At 43.3% G+C, this 20354-nt stretch overlaps 1 protein-coding gene across 9 annotated transcripts in view; it reads left to right on the top strand.

Annotated features, from left to right (window-relative positions):
• Positions 1–20354, top strand: part of KMT2C (lysine methyltransferase 2C) — a 573154-nt gene that overhangs the window by 180748 nt on the left and 372052 nt on the right. For all 9 annotated transcript variants that reach the window (XM_063921867.1, XM_063921863.1, XM_063921864.1 and 6 more), the window contains exon 4: positions 13896–14078. In XM_063921867.1, the coding sequence (XP_063777937.1) occupies positions 13896–14078 (183 nt within the window). The remainder of the gene's footprint in view (positions 1–13895; positions 14079–20354) is intronic.

Raw genomic sequence — 20354 nt, 5'->3', positions numbered from 1 at the left:
CCTCGGCCAGGCGAGTGTCAGAATTGGCGGCTTTGTCTCACAAAAGCCCATATCTGATTGTCCATTCGGACAGGGCAGAGCTGCGGACTCGTCCCCAGTTTCTCCCTAAGGTGGTGTCAGCGTTTCACCTGAACCAGCTTATTGTGGTACCTGCGGCTACTAGGGACTTGGAGGACTCCCAAGTTGCTAGATGTTGTCAGGGCCCTGAAAATATATGTTTCCAGGACGGCTGGAGTCAGGAAAACTGACTTGCTGTTATCCTGTATGCACCCAACAAACTGGGTGCTCTTGCTTCTTTGCAGGCGATTGTTAGTTGGATGTGTAGTACAATTCAGCTTGCACATTCTGTGGCAGGCCTGCCACAGCCAAAATATGTAAATGCCCATTCCACAAGGAAGGTGGGCTCATCTTGGGCGGCTGCCCGAGGGGTCTCGGCTTTACAACTTTGCCGAGCTGCTACTTGGTCAGGGGCAAACACGTTTGCAAAATTCTACAAATTTGATACCCTGGCTGAGGAGGACCTGGAGTTCTCTCATTCGGTGCTGCAGAGTCATCCGCACTCTCCCGCCCGTTTGGGAGCTTTGGTATAATCCCCATGGTCCTTACGGAGTCCCCAGCATCCACTTAGGACGTCAGAGAAAATAAGAATTTACTTACCGATAATTCTATTTCTCGTAGTCCGTAGTGGATGCTGGGCGCCCATCCCAAGTGCGGATTGTCTGCAATACTTGTACATAGTTGTTAACTAAAACGGGTTATTATTGTTGTGAGCCATCTTTTCAGAGGCTCCGCTGTTATCATGCTGTTAACTGGGTTCAGATCACAGGTTGTACAGTGTGATTGGTGTGGCTGGTATGAGTCTTACCCGGGATTCAAAATCCTTCCTTATTGTGTACGCTCGTCCGGGCACAGTATCCTAACTGAGGCTTGGAGGAGGGCCATAGGGGGAGGAGCCAGTGCACACCACCTGATCCTAAAGCTTTTACTTTTGTGCCCTGTCTCCTGCGGAGCCGCTATTCCCCATGGTCCTTACGGAGTCCCCAGCATCCACTACGGACTACGAGAAATAGAATTATCGGTAAGTAAATTCTTATTATCGCGAGTACATCGACAGGTGGTTACAACTAATATTTCTATGAACGACATCACTCACAGACGCATCGTGTTGGCCCTGCAGCACAGATATATCTTGCAGATGTATGAATAAATCTGGCTGTGTGTACAGCCGACCGCATGATATGTCGGCTGCAGCCATTAAATATGATGTCACAAAGTGGGCAGACATATTCAAATGACTCTGCTGCCAGACATATCAGTCAGCGAATTCGTAATTGTGTATGCCTAAGATAGTTTGTTCATACACCTTGCGAATAGTTTTATTGGTCGGCTGATCCGTTGGCCAGCTGTGTAACCAGCCTTAGTGTACCTTGAGGACCATTGTGTGTTGCACGTGCTTTCTTTTTGGCAAATTGTAACATATAAGTTTGAGAGGAATGCAATTGTTTTTGGATCGATGGAGCAATCCAATTGTTCTGTTGATCAGACTTGAGTGCTGCGGGTGCCCATGACTTGCAGATAATTGGATTGACTCCATTCAGTGCTGTCAAAATAGCTTTTACAAGCTTAGACAAATTTCTGAAACTAGGTGCCAGATCGAAAATTATACTCCAGGTGGACAAGTATTTCCCTTTGCTCCTCACATTTTATTTGTATCAATAGATGAAGACAGTAGTCTTATATTTTAAGTTAATACCCCTTTCAGATATAAACCTTAACTTTAACCTGACTCAGACCCTGGACACAGGACACTAGGGTTGAAGCTGGGGTTTCAGTACTTACACCCCATTCACACCTGAGTGATGGATCCGGGTTATTCCTTTACACAGGGCCCCCCGGGTATTTCGTTTTCGTCTAGCAGTGGCCGCTTTGAGTTGATGTCTCTCCAAGCAGCTACTGTCCCAGCAATGAACTCCTTCTAGGTATCGCCTGGGTCATCAACACCTGGGTCATCTCTTTCATACATAAGTTGAGGCACTGACCCGGGTTGCATGTCCTGGGAATAACCCTGGTCCATTTTAGGATAGTGGACCCAGGACTGTCAACACAGGCCAGACATAAGCAGGACCGGGGTGGACTCGCCGGGCCCCACCAATATCCCGGGTTTTTGACGAAGTCTGAAAGGGGTATCAATGTTGTTGAAAACCCTTACTGTGGCGTGACACCACTAGAATAGACAAACACATAAACCGGGCCAAACCAATAACCAGATATTTGGCCAGTAAAGTCTGACTAGTACAGCATTAATTATGAGAGCTGCTATTGAAATCTGTCACAGAGTTGAGAACAGAATATGTGGCCTGGTTGTACAAACAGTGATTTACAGTATGACAGTATAAAACATAATGAGAATGACTTGCCATACAGGACACTAAAAATGTACTTTACTGTTCTCTTTACACTGGTGGTGTCCAGTCCATGGCCTGCGGGCCAAGCGTTACCTGCCAGTTGATGCTGTGTGGCCCTCAGACCAGACCGCATTTTGTATGCCTGAGTGGCCTGTTTGCAAATAGGGATGCACTTATGGGGGAATTCAGTTGTTTTGTGGGTGCCCAAATGTAATGGGCGCACATCGGAGCAGTTGAGCTCCCACTTTAGCATCTAATAGAAGGAGGAGAATGCAAAAGAGCCAAGGGCAGCATTTTCCTGAAGATACATCCTGTAGTCTGCCCCCACCTTTTCCATACAAAATTTCTTTTTCTATGAGTGACGGGCACAGACCAATGCAGAGGGGCCCATTTATCATGGTTCACATATTGAATGTGATCTGGGAGGGATATTACATGCGCAGTTAGCGCTGTCTGCCATGCACAGAGGCCACTTCCAGTTCCAGATGCGATGTGTAGCTCATAGGCTACAATGGGTTACCGCCATCTTCAGATGTCGGTAGCTGCAGGAAACAATATTCGAAATGTTTCCTATTCCAGATATTGGTAAATCTTGCAGGATAGCATCCCCAGTAGAAACCCTCTGGGGGCTGCAGGCGGCAGTGGTGGGATTGCAGGAGGTTCTTACATTCAGGAGATGCCTAATATTTGCAGCTAACAGCCAAAAATGTGTGTTTTCGAGGATGTAGCCGCAGATATGCTGGGCCCCCTAAGTGAGCATAACACAGACAGCTGCATCATAAGGTGACCATACAGTGTGTGTATTTGTGTCACATGCACAGGTAAAGGCAGAATAGGAGCCGGCTAAAATCAGTTTTTGCGCTTTTCTTCTTTTTTTCCTTTGTACCTTGAACTCACTATTGTTTCATCTCTCCCTGACCTCCTGCTTTGTGCTATCTACTTTTGCTTCACAGCCAGAAACCTTCCCCTTACATCTTTTTTTATTGTTCTTTATTGTGATAGTGCATTTTTTCTCTGCCGAATTCAGATTACTTTGTTCACTTCTTCTTAAACAATAACTAGTCTATTTGCTAATTGTCCTTATCCACCCATCCATTACATTTTAATCAACTCCATTGTTCGCATTAATATAGCAGCTCATCACGGTGAGTAAATGGTAATCTTAAATCATTAAAGTTTATTTCACTGTAGTTTTATTAGTTTTGTGGTTTGTTAAGAATAAGATTTACTCAGCAAAGTACCCTCTACTAATTGCAGGGAGGCTAACCTTGAAAACAAATCTATTGGCTCTCTAGCCTAAGTCATTTTCCTAATATGGCACGCCAAGAAAATAGTGTGGATTTGTGCTTTGCACAGGTCAGAGTTGATATGGGGACAATACTATTAGCACTATGCGATGTAGTTATGTGACCGGCGGTCAGGAGACCGTCCGCCACATTACCAACGGCTACATCCCGCCCCCTCTAAATCCCGACAGTTGGGATCTCCAGCAGCGGTAACGCATACCCAACCCAGCACAATTATATACAGAATACCAAGCTATGATGGTGTGCTCAGAGGGGCTGGGGAGGGGATAGATTATCAGGACATACTCCCCCGTTATCAGGACATACTCCCCCGCTGACAGGAGAACGCTGCACACATATTTATTACACTTTACATTTTATTTTTTACCCTGACCCAGAAGCAGATCTATCTTTTGCTACAGTTATTCACACTACTCATACATTGTCATATATGTAATAGCTGCCACAGATGGTAGCCATATGTATCTGTTTCAAGTATTCATTGAGTAATGATTAGACAGCAGCTCCTTGCATGGGGAGTATGAAGGAGTAGGATTGTAATGGATAATCCTTTCCTATTGCAGCAGAAAACCTCTAGCCGAATATGTGAATGGGATCTCCTGTAGTTCTGTACACTAATGGTATTCTATTCCAGACATGGATGTAATGTGCTATTTCAGGATGCCCAAATTAATTGAATTAATTTCTCCCCCTAGGGGGATAATAATTTAACCTTCTGAAGAGGACAAATGGAGATGTTGCCAAAAGCAACCAATAAGATTCTACCTACTTTTTATCTAGTACATTCTTTAAAATGACAGCTAGAATCTGATTGGTATATTACATGCAGCTGGTATATCAGGTTGTTACTACTTGATCATGTGATGTTTGTACATTCATGAGCTGTTGGACAATATTCTGTGCAATTAGTCCCGTATTTCCAAGGCCATGCAACTGGGAGGGAATAAAGATACAACACAGCATGCTTTCTTTCCTTTCCAGATGTTTTGCTCACATGACAACTTCTAACTCCCGACCTGAAAAAAAATAATAGTAAAAAGATCAATAGTAATTACACAGTTGTCACCAGTGAGCAGCGATTATGATGTGCACTAGATCTTGTGAGTCACGACCACCGGTCTGCGAGCCAGCGCCTTTACTTGTAACTGATGTTTCTTTAGACCTCTGCGGATTTACTTAATATTTTTCTGGCTTAATGAACATTTTCTACAGAATGATAGTATTGCTTTAATGCATATAGAGATTTCTATGAATATGAATTCTCACCTGTACCAATGTTATCTGTCTTTTTACACTATGAAAAGACATCCCCAAACTGCTCACTACAGCTCTCTCTTATGCAAACTCATGTATGTTTTTTGATGTAATAATTGGCTTGTAATTGGCATTGCATGTGTGAGGAAGTTGCACAGTGAAACATAGTTTATTATTGCATGCTCTCTGGTGTTTACCTCCTTTGATCATTTGGTCATTGTGGTCTGGTGTACTATATCTTTACATGTAGGGAGGTGTATTCATGGTGTAAAGGAAACAGTGTGATTCCTGATTAGTAAAAAAAAAATGATATATATATATATCTATATATATATATCTATCTATATATATATATATCTATATCAAACACTGAGCAACATCCCCAAACAGGTAATTTCATCTTTAAACTTGTCATTTATTTTGTACAGTCTGGACATGGCTACTAATAACAAATGCACAGACAAAATTCTTAACGCTATGTGTGCAAATGCTAGGAGCTTAGGAGACAAGATTCCAGAGCTAATTGCGATCATGACCAGGGATAACCTGGATTTTGTGGCAATTACAGAGTCATGGTGCAATGAAAATCATGACTGGGACATAGCTATACCAGGATACAATTTATTTAGGAAGGATAGAATAGGAAGAATAGGAGGCGGGGTAGCAATGTATGTGAAAAAAAGCATAAATGATACTTTAATACAAAATATTGAAGACAAAACTGAGGCCCTTTGGGTCACCATAGAAACCGGGGAGAAGGATGTTATTCGCATTGGGGTGATCTATAGACCACCAGGCCAGGGGCAGGATTTGGACAGAAACCTATTGTTGGACATCACTAAAATGGCTTTAAAGGGAGAAGTCATAATCATGGGAGACTTTAATTTACCTGATGTAAATTGGGAGGGGTCTTTTGCAAATTCAGCTACAAGTGGTAAATTTCTACATTCCTTACAGGGAGCATCTCTCAAGCAATTGGTGACGGAGCCCACTTGCAAAGATTCAATATTAGATTTAATTCTTACAAATGGTGATAGGATATCCGACACACGTGGGTGAGCACCTGGGATCCAGTGATCATCAAGCAGTATGGTTTAGTATACAGACAGGATCTAACTCCTGTCACACACAAACAAAGGTGTTGGATTTTAGTAATGCTGATTTTGCAAAAATGGGGAGATGTTTAAGTGATTCATTGGCGGACTGGTGGAACTTGGAAGGAGTGCAGGAGAGGTGGGAAAAACTGAAAAGTGCAATACTAAGTGCAACTGATCTTTGTATCAAAAGGGTTAGGAAAAGCACCAGGAAAAGGAAGCCAGTGTGGTTCACAAAAGAAGTATCAACTAGTGTGAAAGCAAAAAAGATAGCTTTTAGGAAATACAAACAGACTCAAAATAATAATGACAAAGAGGTGTATCTTGACAGACGGAAGGATGCTAAGAAAGTGATCAGACGTGCAAAGGCAGAAGCTGAGGAAAAAATGGCCCAGTCAGTAGATAAAGGGCGCAAAACTTTTTTTAAGTATATAAGTGAAAGGAGAAAATCAAATGGCGGAATAATAAGACTTAAGACAGAGAGTGAGCATTTGGTGGAGGGAGACAAGGCAATAGCAGATCACCTAAATAATTATTTTTGCTCAGTATTTACTACAGAAGAAGGGATGGGGCCACAGTTAAGTTGCAAGGACATTCATAAAAATAAGGTAGATGAAAGTACATTTACAGAGGAGAAGGTCCTAACAGAACTTTCACAACTAAAAGTGGATAAATCAATGGGACCAGATGGGATACACCCAAGGATACTCAAAGAGCTAAAAGATGTGCTGGTTACACCGTTAACAGAATTATTTAACCAGTCACTAAATACAGGTGCCATTCCAGAGGACTGGAAAAGAGCAAATGTAGTTCCACTGCACAAAAGTGGAAGCAAGGAAGAAGCAAGTAACTACAGACCAGTAAGCCTTACATCAGTAGTGGGGAAAGTAATGGAAAAACTATTAAAAGAAAGAGTTGTGGAATGTCTTAAATCAAACCACTTACAGGATCCAAAACAGCATGGATTTACTGGTGGTAGATCATGCCAAACAAATATTATTGACTTTTTTGACTCTGTGACGAAAATAATAGATCAAGGGGGAGCTGTAGATGTAGCATATCTAGACTTTAGTAAGGCATTTGACACTGTCCCACATCGCTGACTGCTAAATAAACTTGAAAGCGTGGGGGTGGATTATGAAACAGTTAAATGGATAAGAACCTGGTTGCAGGATAGGAAACAGACAGTTGTAGTTAATGGAGTGCAATCTATGGAGGGAAATGTTACCAGTGGAATACCCCAGGGATCTGTACTTGGTCCAGTTCTCTTTAATATCTTTGTTGGTGACATTGCAGATGGTATTGAAGGGAAGGTATGCCTTTTTGCAGATGATACAAAGATATGCAACAGGGTAGACACACCGGGAGGGGTAAAACAAATGATTGATGACCTAGGTAGGCTTGAGAAATGGTCAAGAACGTGGCAACTACAGTTTAATGCTAAAAAATGCAAAATCATGCACTTGGGTCTCAAAAACCCAAAGGCTAAATATAGTATCAAGGGTACTATAATGGAAACTACTGAGGAGGAAAGGGATTTAGGAGTCACTATTTCAAGTGACTTGAAGGCAGGAAAGCAATGCAACAAAGCAATAAGAAAGGCAAGTCAGATGCTTGGTTGCATAGGGAGAGGAATCAGTAGCAGGAAAAAAGAAGTGATAATGCCACTGTATAGGTCAGTGGTGCGGCCCCATCTGGAATACTGTGTCCAGTTCTGGAGACCATATCTCCAGAAGGATATAAATACATTAGAGAGTGTACAAAGAAGGGCAGCTAAAATGGTGCATGGCCTACATCACAAAACGTACCCGGAAAGGCTAAAAGATCTTAACATGTATAGTTTGGAGCATAGAAGGGAAAGGGGAGACATGATAGAAACTTTCAAATATATCAAGGGTCTTAACAAAGTTCAGGAGGGAAACATTCTCCAAAGGAAGAGAAGTATTAGAACTCGAGGACATACACTGAGACTGGAGGGGGGGGAGGTTCAGGGGAATTTTAAGGAAAAATTAGTTCACAGAAAGGGTAGTGGATAAGTGGAATAGTCACCCATCAGAGGTGGTAGAGGCTAAGACTGTAGAGCAATTTAAACATGCTTGGGATAGGCATATGAATATCCTTACAAAGAATTAAGGTTCAGAAAGGGTTGAGATTACCTAAAGGATAAAAAAAAAAGGGGCAGACTAGATGGGCCAAGTGGTTCTTATCTGCCGTCAAATTCTATGTTTCTATGGGGTATATGCAATTAGCGGCGAATAGCGGCAATTTTTCGGCCGTTTTTTAATTCGACACAATTCGACCGTCTATTTTCGGCAATTGGGTGCCGAAATTGACCATATTCAATAAAAAACTAATTCGACAGTCCCGCTGACGAAAAACGGCCGATTTGACGGATTTTGTTCCGTTTTTTAAAAAACGGGAAAAAACACGAAAAAAAATGGCGTGGGGTCCCCCCTCCAAAGCATAACCAGCCTCGGGCTCTTCGAGCTGGTCCTGGTTCTAATAATCCGGGGAAAAAATGGACAGGGGATCCCCCGTATTTTTAAAACCAGCACCGGGCTCTGCGCCTGGTGCTGGTGCAAAAAATACGGGGGACAAAAAGAGTAGGGGTCCCCCGTATTTTTTACACCAGCATCGGGCTCCACTAGCTGGACAGATAATGCTACAGCTGGGGGTCACTTTTATACAGTGCCCTGCGGCCGTGGCATTAAATATCCAACTAGTCACCCCTGGCCAGGGTACCCTGGGGGAGTGGGGACCCCTTCAATCAAGGGGTCCCCCCCCAGCCACCCAAGGGCCAGGGGTGAAGCCCGAGGCTGTCCCCCCCCCCATCCAAGGGCTGCGGATGGGGGGCTGATAGCCTTGAGAAAATTACAAGAATATTGTTTTTTCCTGTAGTACTACAAGTCCCAGCAAGCCTCCCCGCAAGCTGGTACTTGGAGAACCACAAGTACCAGCATGCGGGAGAAAAACGGGCCCGCTGGTACCTGTAGTACTACTGAAAAAAAATACCCAAATAAAAACAGGAGACACACATCTTGAGAGTAAAACTTTATTGCACACCTGCCGACACACACATACTTACCTATGTTGACCCGCCGACTGCCACGTCTCCTGATCCGACGATCCGGGGTACCTGTGAATAAAATTTTACTCAACTCAATCCAGTGTCCAGATATAAATCCTCGTACTTGGCAAAAAAAATAAACGAACACCCGGACCAGCGGACTGAAAGGGGTCCCATGTTTACACATGGAACCCCTTTCCCCGAATGCCGGGACCCCACGTGACTCCTGTCACAGAGGTCCCTTCAGCCAATCAGGAAGCGCTACTTCGTTGCACTCACCTGATTGGCTGTATGCGCGTGTGAGCTCAGACAGCGCATCGCACAGCTCCCTCCATTACTTTCAATGGTGGGAACTTTGCCGTCAGCGGTGGGGTTACCCGCGGTCAGCCGCTCACCGCGGGTGACCTCACCGCTACCCGCAAAGTTCCCACCATTGAGTATAATGGAGAGGCTTTGCGATGCGCTGTCTGACAGCTCAGACGTGCAGCCAATCAGCAGAGTGCCAGAACGTTGCGCTCGCTGATTGGCTTAAGAGACCTTTCTGTGACAGCAGTCACGGGGGGGGGGGGGGGGGGGTCTCTGCATTCGGGGAAAGGGGTCCCATGTGTAAACATGGGACCCCTTTCAGTCCGGCTTGGTCGGGTGTTCGTTTATTTTTTTTGCCAAGTACGAGGATTTATATCTGGACACTGGATTGAGGTGAGTATAATTTTATTCACAGGTACCCCGGATCATCTGATCAGGAGACGTGGCAGTCGGCGGGTCAACATAGGTAAGTATGTATGTGTCGGCAGGTGTGCAATAAAGTTTTTTACTCTAAAGGTGTGTGTCTCCTGTTTTTTTATTTTTTTTATTTTTTTCAGTAGTACTACAGGTACCAGCGGGCCCGTTTTTCTCCCGCATGCTGGTACTTGTGGTTCTCCAAGTACCAGCTTGCGGGGGAGGCTTGCTGGGACTTGTAGTACTACAGGAGAAAAAACAATATTCTTGTCATTTTCTCAAGGCTATCAGCCCCCCATCCGCAGCCCTTGGATGGGGAGTGACAGCCTCGGGCTTCACCCCTGGCCCTTGGGTGGCTGGGGGGGACACCCCTTGATTGAAGGGGTCCCCACTCCCCCAGGGTACCCCGGCCAGGGGTGACTAGTTGGATATTTTAATGCCACGGCCACAGGGCGCTGTATAAAAGTGACCCCCGGCTGTGGCATTATCTGTCCAGCTAGTGGAGCCCGATGCTGGTGTAAAAAATACGGGGGTCCCCTACTCTTTTTGTCCCCGGTATTTTTTGCACCAGCACCAGGCGCAGAGCCCGGTGCTGGTTTTAAAAATACGGGGGATCCCCTGTCCATTTTCCCTCCGGATTTTTAGAACCAGGACCGGCTCGAAGAGCCCAAGGCTGGTTATGCTTTGGAGGGGGGACCCCACGCCATTTTTTTCCGGGATTTTACCATTCCATCTAAAAAAAAAATATATATTTTTAAAAATATATAAATAATACTTGTGCCTCCCAAAAAGTCAAACCAAGTACCTAATCCCTTCTAATATAAATAGATATGCTATTACCAATAAAAAAAACACCAAAAAAAACATGTTTTATTTTTTTTTTATTAGATTCACCCACCAAAGTGTGGCGGATTGAAAATGACAAATTTACTGTCTAAAAGCACTGTTGTCCAATTTCCAAACTTCAATTGAATATACTTTTGTCGAATTGCAGCATTTGTACCATTGCAGAAATGTCGAATTTGACAAATGTCGAATTTCAAAAAGTCGAATTTTGAAAGTCCTTTTTTTTTTACGGAAAGTACTGAATTGCATTGTCGAATTTTTTTTTTTTTTGGCGAAAAAGTCCCGTTTTTCGACAATTTCGGGAATTCGACCGTATTTATCGGAGGCTCTCGTAAGATTGCTCAAAATAAATACAGAAATAGCTGTAGACTACAGTTTCTTATTTGCACTCCTTTATTTTTTATTTTATTTATATTACCTTAAACACTTAAAAATGTGCGTGTGTAATATATCTGTATGTTCAGTAGGTGTTAGTGGGCTCCCTGTATGGTGGATGTGCTGTGATGGATGGCCGCTTATCCCATCTCCTTGTTTGGGTTTTTGTCCATGTAAGTTGACACCTTTCATGAACTTTTGACCATTGCTGGTTTATGGAGTATTGGATGAAGAGTCTGAATATTAAGAGATGACTTTGAGGACGTAATATTGGCCAGACTGTAAAGACATCTGAATTATAAACTCCCCTCAGTCCGGATTAAGGCGTTGTGTACATACTGGCTGATGTTTCTCGCACGCTCAAGCATAAGTAAAAATGCATTTAAACCTAATTATATTTTCTTGAGAGCATATACAGTCACCAACCAAGTGGGAAGTACTAGGAGCGTCTGCGCCTTCAGATGGTCTGCTGCAGCCCTGTGGCATAGTGCCTGAAATGTAGCTGTGCAGTTTTGCTCGTCTTGTGCCGAGCACTGTGCTAAAAGATATTCTAAAAGGGCTTGTGCATTGTCTGGCTCACTTTAAAAATTGCTTCAAAGGGATCTGATCTGTTGGCAAGCATCCCCTTCCCGCAGCCCCCACCCTGTAATATTGTCAGAATAGGTTTACCTTTTTTTTGATAATCCAATATAAACGCATACAGTGTTTTAGTGTATAGGTACACAGTTATATTTCTGTAAATGAATTTTAAAAAAATCCAAATTGAGGTGCATTTTTGAACGAAGATCTGACCCCAAACAGTGTTATCCGGTTTGTAAACTTTATCTTTTTTTTTCTTTTACTTTTTTTTTTTTTTAAATAACAATACTTATCAGATTTTTACATCAATCGGTGGTATCCAATTAGCCGCGATAATTTACAGCGGCTAATTGGCTCATGGGGGGATGTCCAGTTACTCCCGAAAAAACTGAGTTTATCACCGAGACTGCCAGTTATCGGGGATTATGCGTAATCCATGATAAGTGCCTCTTAGTCCCGCGATAATACATAGGTCAACAACCTTTTGCAGGACCTATGTATTTTCACCCGTTTTTCACGAGACGTACAGGGATATTCAATTTGGCCCGAAGAGACACCGGGATTAAAACCCCCCAATGTTTCTTCGGGTGCTGCAGTCGGGCTATTTAATTAGCCCGGCCAGTAACAAGTCCTTTTACACCTGTAAACACACAGGTTCAGTGAAACCTGTGTGTTTTGGTGGTGAAATAGCGGAACGGGGCTGTTATCGGGCATTTTGCTTCGCCTGCTGGAGGCAGGTGAAGCAAAACCCTCGATAAGCCGCGGAACGCGCCGTGTTATCGGGGCCAATTAAATAGCCCCCGGCGGCGATACTTAGCATCCGCCAGCTTCGGGCCAAATTGAATATCCCTGCTAATTGGATAGGGTGATAAAAATTTTTTGGGAAAAACACCATTTTTTTGCGTCCATGGCTGTTTGGAATGAAAATCTGTTAATGGGTAACCGCAAAAGACTATCAACCATTTCCTCCCAAACACTGGAAAATGGACAAAACCTGTTCAGACAAATTGGTTACATCCATCATTTAACCAATTTGTATGAACAACAGTTTATGTCCGGTTTCCAGCGTTTGGGTGCAATTGGTCAATTTACCATTTGCTCTCATCCGTTTCTAGATTTTCACTCAAAGCAGCCAAATCTGGCAGATGATCTCCCAGATAATTGCATAGTGTATGCATTCAGCTGCAGCAGTCCAATATGAGTCCGTGGAAACTCAAACTGTCAAGTAAGATGGTGAACAATAAAAAGCAGTATTGCGACATTTCTTGGTCATACACATACATATACATATATATATATATATATATATATATATATATTCTCATGGGGGTGATATTTGGCGCACAGGAAACCTTCCTCCAAGCACTTCATAGAATTAGTGATGTTTTTGTTCAAAGCACTTTCCCTGTATTCTTTTCTTTTCAGGGCGGCCGCCTATTTTTCCAAATGACCCGCTGTTCAAACAGGTCTTTATAAAATCTGCAAAACAAGAGTGAAAAAGGCACCTCCTAGTGCAATACTAATAGTGTATTGAACCTCCACCAATGAGAAACACTCTAAAAGTTGGAGGTGTACTGTAATAAGTGGTCTTAAACCACCTTTATGTAGCGTCTAGAGATCCGAATCGTCCCCGGTTCTGATATTTTTTTGTCCGGATGTACAGGTCATTTAGTTGTTCAAAGCCTTAGTTCTCATAGTCACAATCATATAGGGATGTTTGGGTTAGACAGTGCTGGAGCTGCTGGACCCGCCAAAACAAGTAAGGCACCACTAGACCACCAGGAACCTCTAATTATATCAACATTTCATCTGTGTGATGATGTCAAGATCATAAAAACATCTTCAAAGTTGTAAACATGTTCTGTTAAAGGAAGTGGTAGAGAGCACACACAAATATACAGTTTGTGTTGCATTGTGTCAATTTTGTTGGTATTAAATGTTGTCAATTTATGTGTATCATGGTTATTTTTTCTGCAATGCCCATGCCATTTGGTCTTTTAATTTAGTGCAGTGCCTTATTGCTTTGTGTTGAAAAGCAGATAGGTCAGGAACTTCTTCATGAGCTTGTATGTGTGAGTGATGGAACAGACAATAGTAAGACTGTTGCCAAGCTGGGTTTACAAGTTTTACATTGTAGCATAGCGGAGAATGGGCATGATGGTTAGTGTTAGATTAGAAGAACAGGTAATGGCTCAGTGAATTGGAATCCTTTTTTGTTTCAACTTTTGTTTTTCCCCCTTCATTTTAGTGAACAACTTTGTGCTTTCTGTTACTGTGGTGAACGGAGTCTCTTGGGACAAGGGGAATTAAAACAGTTTAGTCCAACTCCTGGTTTTCTCCTGCCATGGAAAACCCTGCACGAAAACGACCCTGATGGCAGCGATGGGACCTGTAAATCTTCCGGAAAGTCTACAAAACGAGGGCATCGAAAGTGAGTGTCTGTACTTCTGCAGAGTGCTGTGAGCTGAGAGAATGGTCTGAAACCTAGAACCTAAGTTATTCTGTGTGCAGATTGTTTTACTGCTTTTTCACAGTGTTTGTCTCTAAATATTGAATCACTACTACACTTAATAGACATGTTGATCTAATATTCACAAGGGTTGTCTGATAAAAGCATTGTTGGAAAGTAAACTAGTGATCAATAGCTCATAAAGGAATACAAATGCTTTCTCTGTACCCTGGAGTTTTTTTCCAATAAATTCTGGACTTACAAAAAGTACAATCAGCTGTACTTATGGTCCGCCTGGTGTTTATGTGGAATTATTAAAATTCCAAATTCCGGTACCAACTTTATGAAAAACACCAGGCTGGTAAAGTTTGTGTAAGACTTTGTAATCTTTTGTTTTTCCACAAATGTTATGTGTTCAGGTGATGTAGATAGACATAGAGGTACTACATATTTACTAACGGGGAGTTTGTCAAAGCAGCCAGCGATTGGTGGCAATGACTGTTAATTTTTAATAAGCAGCAGGAATCAACTGTGAAACAGTCTGATTTAACACTGATTCCTGTTGACTTTTATAAAATTATCATTCAAATCCATAGTATTGGCATTTCAGTTGCTACAGTACCTATAGTAGAACTATGTTACACCTGACTTGGTATGCGCCATTAACTTTTAAATAAACTATCCTTTCTGTAAATCAAGAGACTGATGAATCGTAATAAAGTTTCGAAGCACAGTGGAAGAGACAAGCCACTGATATTTAAGGAGGAGAACAAAAGGAATAACAACTACAGCCCTACAATGTTTGTACTAAATAAATAATGAAAGTAAATAACATTCAAAAAATTCAACACAATTTCACTTTGTTTTCTTTTAAACCATTAGGTTGATACAGTTCTTTGTGAACTTTCATTATGTTTGTAGAGTTATGGTGTGTAAGAAATTTTTCGTAAGAAAAGTTAGTGCAGATCGAAAGTCACCTTGTGATCCCGATTTGATGCCGATGCGTGGTTGGCATCGCAAGAATAGATAGACTGTGCAGGCAAGTCAATTTTGACTATCTCTATAGAGGAGATAGTCAAAATTGCCAATAAGCCAAAATCGCACATAGTATCGCAAGCACATGAGTGTGCTTGCGATACTGACTGTGCCGACCTAGCCCCTGTCGCATAGTGAGAATCGGGCATAGCCCGAATCTCACCGTGTGTATGGGCCATTTGTCTCACCACTGCCGTGTCTTTACTATACTGGCCTCCGTGAGCACCTGTAGTTGCTGGAGAGCTCTCCGCTCACGTGGATTTCTGCACAAGTCTTTAAACAGTAGGATTGGGAACTATTAGTCTGCAATCAGCAGCTTCATACTCACAGCTTGTTAACAACTTTACTATTTATTACACTTTGCACAATCTCCAAAGGGAATAAAAATCAGCAGGCCAGACCTTAATTATGAAAATGCATAAATCTTCTGACTTAAGGAGTCTTCGTTTTGACAGAAAATAACTTTTCCAGCTGGGTTGTTTAGTTAATCTTTTGTGATGGTAATTGAAAAACTTGATGGAGCGGATTCTTCAGTGTTGTCCTGCAGTGATCTTGTTACCGTCAGTACACACAGCGTTTGTGCCAATTTATCAAGTGTTTGCTCCATCACATAATCAGTCTGGATGTCGTCTTAGTAGTTCATGTGAAAATTAACCATACTGTATGATGGATCTTACCTGATATTACTGAGCAGTGCACTAATATGTTCATAGTTGCATTTGCTTCTGCCTCAAGTTCAATTTTATATTAAAGATTGTGTGCAGTAATGAAAGGAAAGCTGGTCCATGAGCAATATAAGGGAGGGGGTGGACTTGGCAGCCATTGCATCATATGATTACATTTATTTGTTTTACTGCAGATAAAGAGAAAATATGCGTTATTTGTGACCAAGTTTTATTTCATCCTATTTTTACTTCATGCTCATTAAATATAAACTATACTTTATAGAACCTTATTTATCTTCTCTTCTAAGTCTAGGAAACATTGATTCTTGTCAAAATGTTACTGAGCGTTCCAGCTAGGCTATTTTGGCAGGGGTCCTGCCCTGCTTTTCTTTGTAACTGTTGAGATGTGCCCTGTCTGTTTCTTGAGTGCTGAATTGTGCTCTGCATGTCTCACCTTGGGAGCCACCATGGAACATTAAGAGATGGGTGTAAAAAAAAAAAGGCCCAGGTGACCTCCCACAACCAAACCCCTTGGAGTTGTACACCAGTCTCGCAAGATGATGGAGGACTCGGGGTTTCCACCCAATGCCACATGGGTATTGAAACAGAGATCTCTTGCTCGCCTGCCCATGAGTTTTTGCCAGGCTCTCCTATATGTGGGATGCCGCTGCTTGGAAGTTGTGTTAGATTCGTGCCCCGGGTACCCACTGCCATGAGCACCTTCCTCATACTCTTCTGAGATGACTGTCAGGCGATTCCTTCAAGAGTCCTGACACACTCGGGGAGGAGAGGGGTCATACCTGATGGTAGCCGTGGTAACCAAAACCACCCACTATGAATTTTAGCAGCAGAGGTACCGCTATACCAGGAATGTCTGGAGAGGTGCTTAAAATGCTGGTGAGTGAATGGCACTTGGGGGCCACTGGCTCTCATCTGAAAAGGGACTCCTATTTGAAGTCTGTGGTGCACTGGCTCTAATATAAAGGCTAGTCCTGTCTGCATTCTAATATAGGAAAATAACTGTGTTCCCTAATGCACACCGAGTGAATAATATTTCTACATAATAATAGTCAGATAATACGGAGATCTTAGTTGCGTATATCTGCAGATATAGGGTTAAGCCCCCAGGCCGATCGACAAGGCTTCTCCGTCACTGGGGGTCCCTAATACTAGGTATGGGCCGGGGGTGCAGGACCCCACGATGTCGGCACAGGTCGGCCACCCCAGGTCAGCACACAGGTGAGAATTAATAAGGGTTAATAAGAAGCACAGAAGTGCTATGTAAGTGGTGTGATTAAAATAATGTATACAAAGTGATAGGAAAAATAATAAGTGTTAATAAAGTGTTAGGGTGTGCCGACCTGAAGCAGCCCAGCCATACCGACACAGGGGCCACCGCACCCCACACCCACCCCATAAATAATTACAAATATATCTGGGTTAAATTCCCAGTGTAAGGCCACATGGTAATGGCACCTACAGCATCTGGGAGCCAGCTTACCTGGGGATACCCCTGGCTTCCCCTATGGCACTTCTGGAGTCAGCAATCCCTCCTAATGCTGACCCATTTATGCCTCTCTATATACAATACACAAAGTGGAAAGCTGCTCAATCAGATTGTAATGTCACTCAGGTGCTAAAAGGGGAGGGGTAATTCTGTGTAGGAAAATAACTGTGTTCCCTAATGCACACCGAGTGAATAATATTTCTACATAATAATAGTCAGATAATACGGAGATCTTAGTTGCGTATATCTGCAGATATAGGGTTAAGCCCCCAGGCCGATCGACAAGGGTTCTCCGTCACTGGGGGTCCCTAATACTAGGTATGGGCCGGGGGTGCCCATACCTAGTTACCCCTAGAATTACCCCTCCCCTTTTAGCACCTGAGTGACATTACAATCTGATTGAGCAGCTTTCCACTTTGTGTACTGCATTCTAATATGAATGGGGTCTTGTCTGATGTCTTGGAATCTGCGACACACACCTTAAGTTGGGGTCTTGTCTACAATTTTGGGTCACTAGCTGTAATCAGAGTTTTTGTCTGAGCTTGGGAGGCCACTGGCTCTAACAAGTGTGAAGCTGGCTAATTTAAGTGCCTGTTTATAATGTGAGTTCAGTGAATTATAGTACTTTGTTAAACTCTAGCATGGAAACCAGTGAAATAATTAAACTGATAGTCTCCAGTACATCTGCTACTATTTGCCCTAAGACTTGGACTGGATTAAGCTAAAGTCACATAGGAACTGTCTGTCATGATTGTGAATTGGGGTCACAGCTGTTGTGGTATAATATCAATTGAAGGCATTATTATAGTACATATAATGTAACATTACTACGTTTTGAGTATTAAGATAACTGTACATCAGCTTTAGCGATGAGCTGTGTCCAAAATTTTACTCATCATAGTTAAAATGTGCCCTCCCCACTGATCAGCACCCTGCCCAAAAAATTGTGGAGTTGACACCATTACATTTTTGTATGTGCAGTAGGAAAAGAAAAGTTCCCCCAACACAGAGTGCCAGCTGTTTAGTACCCTGAGTACACATGTACTCTACTGTAGTGGGTTCATCTTCCTTTTCAAGAAAATAAGAATTTACTTACCGATAATTCTATTTCTCGTAGTCCGTAGTGGATGCTGGGGACTCCGAAAGGACCATGGGGAATAGCGGCTCCGCAGGAGACTGGGCACAAAGTAAAAGCTTTAGGACTAGCTGGTGTGCACTGGCTCCTCCCCTTATGACCCTCCTCCAAGCCTCAGTTAGGATACTGTGCCCGGACGAGCGTACACAATAAGGAAGGATTTTGAATCCCGGGTAAGACTCATTACCAGCCACACCAATCACACCGTACAACTTGTGATCTGAACCCAGTTAACAGCATAATAACAGAAGGAGCCTCTGAAAAGATGGCTCACAACAACAATAACCCGATTTTTGTAACAACAACTATGTACAAGTAATGCAGACAATCCGCACTTGGGATGGGCGCCCAGCATCCACTACGGACTATGAGAAATAGAATTATCGGTAAGTAAATTCTTATTTTCTCTAACGTCCTAGTGGATGCTGGGGACTCCGAAAGGACCATGGGGATTATACCAAAGCTCCCAAACGGGCGGGAGAGTGCGGATGACTCTGCAGCACCGAATGAGAGAACTCCAGGTCCTCCTCAGCCAGGGTATCAAATTTGTAGAATTTAGCAAACGTGTTTGCCCCTGACCAAGTAGCTGCTCGGCAAAGTTGTAAAGCCGAGACCCCTCGGGCAGCCGCCCAAGATGAGCCCACTTTCCGTGTGGAATGGGCTTTTACAGATTTTGGCTGTGGCAGGCCTGCCACAGAATGTGCAAGCTGAATTGTACTACAAATCCAACGAGCAATCGTCTGCTTAGAAGCAGGAGCACCCAGCTTGTTGGGTGCATACAGGATAAACAGCGAGTCAGATTTTCTGACTCCAGCCGTCCTGGAAACATATATTTTCAGGGCCCTGACTACGTCCAGCAACTTGGAATCCTCCAAGTCCCTAGTAGCCGCAGGCACCACAATAGGTTGGTTTAAGTGAAATGCCGAAAACACCTTAGGGAGAAATTGAGGACGAGTCCTCAATTCCGCCCTGTCCGAATGGAAAATCAGACAAGGGCTTTTACAGGATAAAGCCGCCAATTCTGACACGCGCCTGGCCCAGGCCAGGGCCAACAGCATGACCACTTTCCATGTGAGATATTTTAACTCCACAGATTTAAGTGGTTCAAACCAATGTGACTTTTGGAATCCAAAAAAAAAAACTACATTGAGATCCCAAGTGCCACTGGAGGCACAAAAGGAGGCTGTATATGCAGTACCCCTTTTACAAACGTCTGAACTTCAGGGACTGAAGCTAGTTTTTTTTGGAAGAAAATTGACAGGGCCGAAATTTGAACCTTAATGGACCCCAATTTCAGGCCCATAGACACTCCTGTTTGCAGGAAATGTAGGAATCGACCCAGTCGAATTTCCACCGTCGGGCCTTACTGGCCTCGCACCACGCAACATATTTTCGCCAATTGCGGTGATAATGTTTTTGCGGTTACATCCTTCCTGGCTTTGATCAGGATAGGGATGACTTCATCCGGAATGCCCTTTTTCCTTCAGGATCCGGCGTTCAACCGCCATGCCGTCAAACGCAGCCGCGGTAAGTCTTGGAACAGACAGGGTCCTTGCTGGAGCAGGTCCCTTCTTAGAGGTAGAGGCCACGGATCCTCCGTGAGCATCTCTTGAAGTTCCGGTTACCAAGTCCTTCTTGGCCAATCCGGAGCCACGAATATAGTGCTTACTCCTCACCATCTTATCAATCTCAGTACCTTGGGTATGAGAGGCAGAGGAGGAAACACATACCCTGACTGGTACACCCACGGTGTTACCAGAGCGTCTACAGCTATTGCCTGAGGGTCCCTGGACCTGGCGCAATACCTGTCGAGTTTTTCCCAACGGTTTATAATCCTGTGGAAGACTTCTGGGTGAAGTCCCCACTCTCCCCGGGTGGAGGTCGTGCTGGGGAAGTCTGCTTCCCAGTTGTCCACT

The sequence above is a fragment of the Pseudophryne corroboree genome, chromosome 5 (genome assembly GCF_028390025.1).
Source record: "Pseudophryne corroboree isolate aPseCor3 chromosome 5, aPseCor3.hap2, whole genome shotgun sequence".
Classification (NCBI taxonomy): domain Eukaryota; kingdom Metazoa; phylum Chordata; class Amphibia; order Anura; family Myobatrachidae; genus Pseudophryne; species Pseudophryne corroboree.
The sequence above is the reverse complement of the archived record's forward strand: the minus strand, read 5'-3'. Positions and strand labels throughout refer to the sequence as shown.